This window comes from Rhynchophorus ferrugineus, unplaced genomic scaffold (assembly GCF_030347505.1).
Source record: "Rhynchophorus ferrugineus isolate W39M unplaced genomic scaffold, kcgeb_rfMv2 rfM4, whole genome shotgun sequence".
NCBI lineage: Eukaryota > Metazoa > Arthropoda > Insecta > Coleoptera > Curculionidae > Rhynchophorus > Rhynchophorus ferrugineus.
The window spans coordinates 12845435-12855066 of record NW_027472583.1 but is presented as its reverse complement, the minus strand read 5'-3'; the positions used below and the strand labels follow the sequence as shown (position 1 = coordinate 12855066).

The 9632-nt window shown below is 31.3% G+C and overlaps 1 protein-coding gene across 1 annotated transcript; it reads right to left on the bottom strand.

The window, feature by feature from the left end:
- Window positions 1-738: 738 nt before the first annotated feature.
- LOC143196044 (cathepsin L) lies at window positions 739-3951 on the bottom strand. The gene is made up of 6 exons (XM_076403633.1): window positions 3798-3951; window positions 2529-2756; window positions 1527-1634; window positions 1319-1464; window positions 1101-1255; window positions 739-1045 (listed from the first exon to the last, which is right to left on the bottom strand). The coding sequence occupies exons 1-6, from the start codon at window positions 3885-3887 to the stop codon at window positions 792-794; spliced, it is 981 nt and encodes a 326-aa protein (XP_076259748.1). The 5' UTR covers window positions 3888-3951; the 3' UTR covers window positions 739-791.
- Between the last annotated feature and the right edge of the window lie 5681 nt (window positions 3952-9632).

Genomic DNA, 9632 nt, shown 5'->3' with positions numbered 1-9632 from the left:
AACCGAAACAAATAATAAAACACAAAGCTTTATATCCTATGTTATCAATTTATTCCAACCGCTTTATGTTAAGTTCACCTTATATTTAGACTATTCTGAAAATTGATGACACTTCGTTTAAACATTTAGCTATTTTCTTCTTTTGAAATATCTGTAAAATCAGAAAGATATAAGTATAATAACAAATTAACAGAAGAGGTATACAAACATAACCATATTTCATTCTTACCTTTACTATAATCTTCTTTGTTCCATAACTATCTACAAAATTAGTGTTATAAAATAATAATATTTTACTAGTAATTCATACTTTATACACTTGTTATCGCATTATCTGCCCCTAATTTTGCCTGTGTAATTATTATATTACCTCAACATAATGTAAATACAAAATTAACCTCAAAATGACTTCAAACCACAACTGTGGTAAACAGGGCAAGCGGATATGGTATTGGCATGGATGTATGGTTTTTTTTTACTCTCTAGAGATATGACTGTAAAACTCTTATGCTGTACAGCTCATTTCAAAAGAAGCTTCTAAAATGACCTTGGTTCAACTTTTCACATGAAAATATCAGAATCAGTTCTATAGTAACATAATTATAATTTTACCAGAAAAGGGGTAAAAGATAATCAGTCAAAACCGTATCATTGATTAGTTTATAAAATTGATATATGAATAATTTTTTTGGTTAATTTTTGGTTCAATACCACCAATAATGAAATAAAACAGTAAAATCTATTTGTTCACTATTATATTGTCTTAAAACTATATTAGATATAACCTCACTTTATATAACCGGATAACTGGGCTGTGTAGCGATGCCACACTGGTTCACACCTCGCCTCATCCTTATATATCCTTTCTCTCCAAACATCGTGCTCCATGAATTCTTGACGATCCAGTAATCTTTTCCATCCATCGTTCCATAACCCACCGCCAGAACTGCGTGATTCAATTCTACTTTGCTACAGCTCTCGCTTTCGAATATTCCTTCGTTGTATAGTTGGATAGGTTCCGCATCTATGGCAATTGAAACTGGCCCTGAAGATGATGGCGATTAGATATGTTGTTGATATACGTATAAAAAATTGATTACCAATCAAACCGACTGCAGCAATGAGAGCATCTTCATTGTTCGGTTCAACGTCAATAAATTCTGATATTTTTGTAACAATGAGACTGTCATTTACTCTACATTTATCGTCGTACATTACGAATGGATAATTCTTTTCTGTCTCCAGACCTTTGTCTCTAAAAATCGGATCAAATTTAGTATTATCGAACGAATGTTTTGCTTACGATTAAATAGCTTACTTCATGTACTGGAAAGCAGGATCCAGCTCTCCACCATTGCACCCGAGCAATTGGTATTTACCGATGGTACAATCAATCAACTGTTGTTCGCTGAACGATACCAGGTTGTTGTATTTGTTGAAATACGCACCCTCCAAGCTTCCAGTCTAAAATAAGTAAGTTTTTGGTAAGAATCAGCTTAAGAGTAGGTTGAAGGTGAAATACTCACGACAGAAAAAGCCCAACATCCTCCACAAACTCCTTGGTTTTTAACAGGGGTGACAGCACCTTTTTCCCTCCAATCAATAGATTCAGGAATAGTAATATTTTCGGGTATCTATAAATGTTAATAACACAACTAGTATTAATGGTGCAATAACAACATATAAATTAGTTACCAATCTTTCGGAAAGACTAAATTGAAGAAAAACTGCAGTAAATTTTGAGTTTTATCACTATTCTTAAGTCACTGTTATAGTCTAAGATCTGTAAGCTTGAACTGCATTAAAGGCGCTGCTCAAGACAACAGTTTAAGAAGATATAAAGATACAGCTGAGTATCGAATGCTTATAGAAATTTATTATGTCAAATATCAATTGACGGACCAAGAAATTGTTCGACGAAGCTTTACTTCAAACAAAAGAACCGTTACATAATCATGGAGAGTTAGGTCTAAGGCAATTGGTGAAAAAGGATTAAGCTAAAGCTTGTCAGTCGGTCAATTGTGTACTGTGGGTACTGTGTCGTCCTCAAGTACTGGTTCAAAAAATTTCCCGAAATTTGAGCAAAGGCATGACAGAACCATTATTCTGCAAGATATTATCAAGCTATGCTACGTGGAGCAATTTCGAAAATAGTAGTTGTGAATACTTAATTATGACTTATTCGCCAGACATTGCATCTTTTGATTAGTAATTTTACCTAAATAGTATCGATTTAAAAATAAGATATTTCTTGAAATTGTAATTCGAAAATTGGCACGAAACTGAGAAAATTTAGTAGCAACTGATAGACAATCTTGTTATAAATTTGCGAATTCATTTGGCTCCGAAATAAATATATTTTTGATCACATATTAGTGAATCTGCTGAAGAGTGAATGATGGGGCACAAAAGCAAGTAAAATATTTCTTAACAATTTAAGAAATAGTTGACCTTTTAAGGTTATTTATATCGATTAAAAAAATTAGAGTCCTGTGATACTCAATGATAATGGAGATAACTATCAATACCTCAAATATGCGATTGCCTTCTCTCTCACTTCTTCTGGGTTTGAAAGCAAGTAGTTCCTTGAATTCTTCACTTGTTAGATCGGCGAAAGGCGTAACTCCTAGCTTATAGGACTTTAAACCTTTTTCGTAGAGGGCGTTGTGTTCGTCGATCTTTTGCAGGTTGTCTTGGAATATACTGAAGCGTTTGTATTCTTCAGCTAGGCTTCTGTAGAATTTCACATGATCTTTCTGAAATAAATAAAACAATATTAATAATGCTTTTTTAGTTGTGCTAAAATTGTACAAACTGAGCTTTTTTGTTAACAGTTGAGATATACATTGTGTCTTCTGAGTTATAGATATAGGCACTGTTAAAATCTAAAGTCATTTAGCGGAAGATATGAGATATGCATGGAAAGAAATACTATTGTACCTTATAGACGAAATTTCTTAATATTATAACTATTGCATAGCTTTAGGGCTGTCCCTATTGAACATTCATACCAAATGATTAATCCGTTAATTATTTATAATTTTTTGTATACAGCTACAAGCTCCAAAAGGACATGAGTGATGATATAACAATACCATCAAGATAAATCCTTGCGCTAGACAGCAAAGATCAAATGTATTTAAGAAAACCTTATTACCTCTGGTGGTTTTTCAAAATTTACATTCTTAATAATTATTATTTTTGGCGACAATATAGGTGATATCGTCTTTATGTTGTGCCCATTATAAATGTACTACCCTGTACCTAGATCAAAAAAAAAAGGATTACACAAGTTAGGAATTTAATCAGGTACCCATTTCTTTATGCCAAGGCAACTCTGTTTTAAATTAATCATATTGCTGTAATAAACTGTTAAATTATTATGAAGCTTAATTTCTAGATAACGATTACTTAAATATCTGAATTTATATGATTATAAAATTAGAGAATAAAATGTATTAAAAAATACAATTTCGTTACATTACATAGTTAAATTAGAACGTAGATGACGTACTGAACAGATTTAGTATCCACCGATTGTCAAATCAAAAAAAAATTTACTCGGTGAAAATAAATACTTGAAATAATCATACATCTTACAAGAAGTACAAAAGAAAGAAAAATATTGGCTTAGAAATATTGAACTTAAAATTAATAATATTGTAGCATTAAATAAAAAACCATATACCGCTCTTACGTCGAATTCTAGTTACAATACTAATGTATACAAATACATATAGAAGGTTGCAAATCGAAAAAAAAAATCAGCTTAAAAATGGTAAAATATATGTTCCTACCTTAAACTCGAGCCATTGCTGATGATTCTCAGTTGTTCTAGCTTGGACACAGGCCAAAGCCAGACCGAAAAGTATAACAGCCAACTGCATATTCGTTTCAATGAAAAGATCAAGGAAGACTCACCAAAAATCGTAGAAGTTTTAATACCTTTTATAGTCGATCGCATTTTGTTTGACCTAGTTTCCCGATTTAAGTCTCAAGTGGTAAATAAACAACGACAAACTATTTCTAAAACTACAAGGATAGATCAAACACCCAACTTATATTAGTAAAATTTTCTAATCTGACTCTAACATATTACTGATCTTTCGTATGAAGTCTTATCAATCTCTAGTGAGTTTAACTGAGTTTTACTATGACATAATGGAAAATACTCCTCAGTGAATGTTAAAAATTGGTTAAGGTTGATAGTTACTGCTTTATTTAGAGAGATATCAAGGTTTATTTTATTAGTATTTTTCTCAGGTGCAAAACTACTATATATATAAAGATTTTTAAAATATATTTTAGAGCCTCCCTTTTACTAACTTGGGTTCATCTGTACTGGACCTACTCTTTAGCATGAGCTCCGAACTACGGTCCCCGGACTTAAGCCTACCGACTTGGAGACAGGGAAAGAAGACATCTGGTCTTACCCAGCCTGGTTACTGGCGTGACTGGGATAATTTTCCTTATTAGATTTTGTACTTTGATTAAGAACAATTATAAATGTTAAACAATTACAAACATAACTTTAAGACCATTCCGCAGCAGGAATAGAACCCGTTACTATATCAACAGCAGGAGGATCGTCCTGTCGCCTTTACCACTGCCCCAACCAAACCCTCAAGAATTCTAAATAAAACAGAATTGTCAATTGTGAGTTGTCTGTGAGTCCCGATAGCTGTCTAACCACTTTCGCCTCGTAACACAAAATTATTTCTGCGCTACTTTCAATTCAGCGCCATATCATTCAATAACTACCTTATTAAAAACCAAAAAACCTATTTTAAGATATTATTTTGAAACAATTGGTGGAATTTGGATCGAAGGCCTTTCCTGAATTACATATTTTCATACGTTCCAAAAAATCAAAAAATACTGCTGATCGCAAAGCTGCAAATATATCGAGTGTCAAGATATTTCAAAATTAAATTTTACAGAAACAGAGATACGACATATATAGTCATATTTAATCAATAATACAATTAAGGTAAGTGATTTTAACTTTCAACAATTAACTGAAATTTCGAAGAAATTAAGGAGAATAATGGTATGTCTCAATAATTATCTGTTAATCCCTGTAGATCCTGTAGATAAATAAACAATAGACAAAAACCAAACGACGTTTTACTTTATTGTTTCAGTTTAATTATAAAAATAAAGGAAATATCCCAGTTAATATTGTGTCAATATTTGTATTGGCATATCATTGTTTACTAACGTCTTAAAAAATCATTCGGTAGTTTGTAAAGTATTTTAAATCATATAAATACAGATAATGAATTTTCTACCGAAACTCTGAAGAAATGTTACATTTTCCTTTGTCTTCAGCTAATTCAAGCAAAATAAATTGAGTCTTAAATAATATTAAGGCCTTTTTCCTTAATTTTATAACTAAACCGGATTTTAATATAGAATACTTATTAATATTATTAAATATATATAATACATTTTGTTTAGATTGCGATAAAGTGTCAACAACAAGGTCAACACGATTTCCAATATAATGATAAGAGAAACATTTTGAAAGATTTTCTTATACACACATCACTAAAACACAGATGCATTGAAAATATTGATAAATTATAGTACTATATTAATACTGATTAGCATTAAGAGCTTCTATTTCGATTTTTTTTCAATTTTAATTAAGAATAATTATAGAATATTTATTATAATCAAAGGTTATTTCAGAATAAAAACCAACTTTTAACATATAGTTTTATAGGTCTTTGTAATCATCAAATGGTTTACCGGGCATTACCTTTTAAGTGGTGCGGCTCTAAATTAACTAAATAAATTAATTGACCGTAGTACTATATGCAGATCAGCTGAAACACAGATTTCTTTTATTTTATTATTATAAATCTTACATTAGATATGCTTAGTACAATCTTAATTTATAAAATAATTTAGTACTATTACTCCCATTATACTTGAATCGATACACCATTAAGATGAAAGAGGGATAATTATAGAGATGAGTTAAACCTTAGAAACAATAGGTAAAAAGAAAATAAGCTAAAGCATATAAGACACAAATGGCTTTTTGCATTAAATATTAAGTATAGCGAAGAAGCAGTTCGAAAACAGGTCAGTGACAATATATAGTGAATTAAAGTAAATCTGGGAAAGCGAAATTCAGTCGCATCAGACCACACAAACACCAATAACAATTAATAACAATATTAGTCCAGATAACAACAACGCTAAATATCTCGGAATGACCCTTTATTCGAAACATAGCAGGAAGGAATATGTTAAAAAGAGAAAGAAAGAACTGCAATTGAAATATAGAAATATTAATTGGTCAAGATATTACAGGAGTGATGAATTACATCGAGATCTTCAGATACTGACTGTTACTTAAGAAATTAAGTAAGTCGCAAGTAGATACGAGGAGAGACTCCACGATTATATTAATATCATTAGTATTGCAACTCTTAGGTGACAGACTTCAAGCTCAAAAGAATCAAAACATTTCATCTTGTGTAGGGAGACGTATTGAATAGGAAAACCATCAGTATTGGACTAGCGATTAAGTTAGGAACGATGATTCCTCCTAAATATATCCAGATGTAAGCAATTGTAAAGAAAAATTGTAGGTTAGTCGGCAATCACCAGTAACAATATAATAAATAATTGAAAAAAAGGCATTCATTGTAAAGAAAATATAACTCAAAATTGTTTGACAATATCAAAAATATCATGTTCAAATTCCGCATTATATAGCAGTAATTTTTTGATGATATTTTTGTATGTATGATTACGTGAAGAATGAATGTTCATTTGAGAAAAATCTTTAAATAATGTTTAATTTTCAAGGTACAAAGTTAGTACAATCCCTTAATACACTACTTGAAATTCGATTACAATAAATAACAGGAAATGATTTATTAATCAAGTTCATCGTATTTTTGTGTGGTAAATAATATACTGATAACAGTGTAATTAGCAGAACTGTTTACAGTGAACAGGATTATGTTAAATATAACATATTAAATAAAAATCCCACAATGATTCACAATAAAATCTTGAAACTCTTCATACCATTTGTTCTTAAATTAGATTATATGCAAATTATCATTTAATTGAAATTAATTATATATAAAGGATATAAGATATAACAGATATATAATATATAATTCCTAACAGAGTTATCTCCTATCCGGAAGTCATTTCATATTGACCTTTTAGTGAAAAATTATTTCAAATTTTAAAAATTACCAGCGACCTGCCCCAGCTTCGCACGGGTGCAATGCTGATTCTAAATTAAATACACTACAGAAAAAATATGAACGTTGTATATAAAAACTAGCGGCCCGCTCCGACTTTGCACGGGCATAAAATATATATACATATGTCACTCAATGAAAACATGATTAAAATCGATCCAGTATTTTTGGTTCATTCATTACTGCCCTTGGCCTGCACGCATTAAATTTGGAGTAAAACAATTCCTCTTCCCCTATACTTACTATGAAGATTTCCTGCTATCTTTGGAATATCTAAATTCATACAATTTTTATTACATTACACATTTTTAAACGCAAATTTTAAATTTGTAATATCTCCGAAAATATTTGTTTAATTTACATGCTGTAAGGAACCATATTGATCTATATTAATTGCACACTGTATTTAAGGTACTTAATTCGATAAGGATTAATGCCGTATTGCTTAAAATAGCTTCGTAAATAAGCCATTTTCTCACGTAAAAAGTAAACAATAAAAATGGTTAATGTGGGTTATCCCTAAAAGATAAACATATACCATCGCGGACTTTTTTGTAGACCTTTTTATGGTGTACAATACTGTAGTACATTAATTTGATCTAACTCGTAGTGTTAGGCAGCGTTTTTGCTAATTGCTAAATAAGCCTAAAAAAATAGGTTAATTTACGACATCACGTTAGAAACCTCTAAAATTAGCAATGTTGCCTTAGTATATTATGCATGTATTATACATATAAACCTTCTTCTTGAATCACTCTATTTATTGAAAAAAAAAACCGCATCAAAATCCGTTGCGTAGTTTTAAAGATTTAAGCGCACATAGGGATATAGGGACAGAAAAGGCGACTTTGTTTTATACTATGTAGTGATAACAATTTTGCGGGTTTTAAATAAAAACTAGAAAAAACTATGCTCAATGTCCATGAAAAACGTCTATGAACTGCCTTCGAAAACCTAAGTCATGTCGTAGATGAGGAGATGACCTTGACATTATTAATAATAAATGTAACTCAATATATATTTGAACTCTATTTTTGTCAATGCTCACTTGACCTCTATTTTTGTCAATGCTCACTTGACCTCAATTCGAATACTATTTGAATATATCAGTAGCACATAGTTATGTCATATTTGACTTATGCGTCAGTATTTTGTACTTGATTTTGACGTTATCGATGAATACATCACAAACTATATATACCTAATAATAATACTATACCACATGGGTTGAGAGTCCCGTGCGATATAAAGAAAACGCGTTTATTTGTTCAAATTTGGCTATATTTATCAACGTAATCTATCAAGAGCCACAAAATTGTTCCTGCGCCGATCTAACATTCTAATACCACTTTTGTGGAACGATATATCTCTTGCCTCAAAATAGGCCTGTCACCAGTTGCTGCACATTCAGATGACGATGGTTTTGGATCCGTGTTTCATCCATCGTCACATATCGATGCAAATATTACGGTTTGGTACATTCAAACATGGGCAAACACTGCTCAGAATCATCGACACCTTCTTGTTTTTGGTCAACAGTGAACAAACGCAGCACCCACTTTGAGCAGAGCTTTCTCATGGCCAAATACTCATGCAATACAATGTTAATGTGGCGGTAAAGTACTAAACGATCAATACCGAGATATAATCATTTTTTATTACATTATATATTCTGTGGCGGTGGCGCAGTGGTTAAGGTGACAGGACTACTGTTACAATAGATATAGGTTCGAATCATGCTAGGGCTTGTACTTTATGCTTGTGATTGTAATTTGTAAATGTCTTTATGGGCAGCCGTGGAAAACCTCACAAGGAATATCCAATCCCAGTCAAACTAGTAACCTGGATTGGTCTCTAAGTTGGTCGCCTGCTAGTCGGTAGGCTTAATGTCCATGTTAGACAGTAGGTCCAGCCCATATAAAATCTCAATGGTAAAAAGAAGACTTTAAATTATATATAAAAATATTAGTTTAATCGCGGTTCGATAATATTGGCCGGTAGTTTTAATCAATATTCAATATTTTTAGACACAAACTAAATTTCTGAATGTATCCATACACATTTGAACCAAAAAAGGTCTATCCTTTTTGACAATGAAATTAGAGATGAACAAAATTATTGTTTTTATTATTTTCCTCGAAGTTATTGCAAATGTTTTCCCTATATAAACTTTTCCTGGACTACCAAAAGTATTTCAAAATCTAAATTAGCCCAATCGGTTTATCTTTCCTCGAATTTTAACGAGACTAACGAATAGCAATTTATTTTTATACAATAAACATAGACAAAAGAACAAAAATCAGGATAATAAATTTAAAAAACCGTTAATGATTCCATCAGCTTCATTCTCCAGTGATGACGCTCGGTTTGATTCGCGCCACACGAAGTGAACTGGAA

Bases quoted from the DNA above. Each gene is read 5' to 3' on its own strand.
- LOC143196044 (XM_076403633.1), bottom strand. From the start codon at position 3,887: ATGCAGTTGGCTGTTATACTTTTCGGTCTGGCTTTGGCCTGTGTCCAA. The intron at 1,635-2,528 runs GTATTGATAGTT...TAACATTTATAG, and splicing joins AAGGCAATCGCATATTTGAG to ATACCCGAAAATATTACTAT. The intron at 1,465-1,526 runs GTGAGTATTTCA...TACTTATTTTAG, and splicing joins GATGTTGGGCTTTTTCTGTC to ACTGGAAGCTTGGAGGGTGC.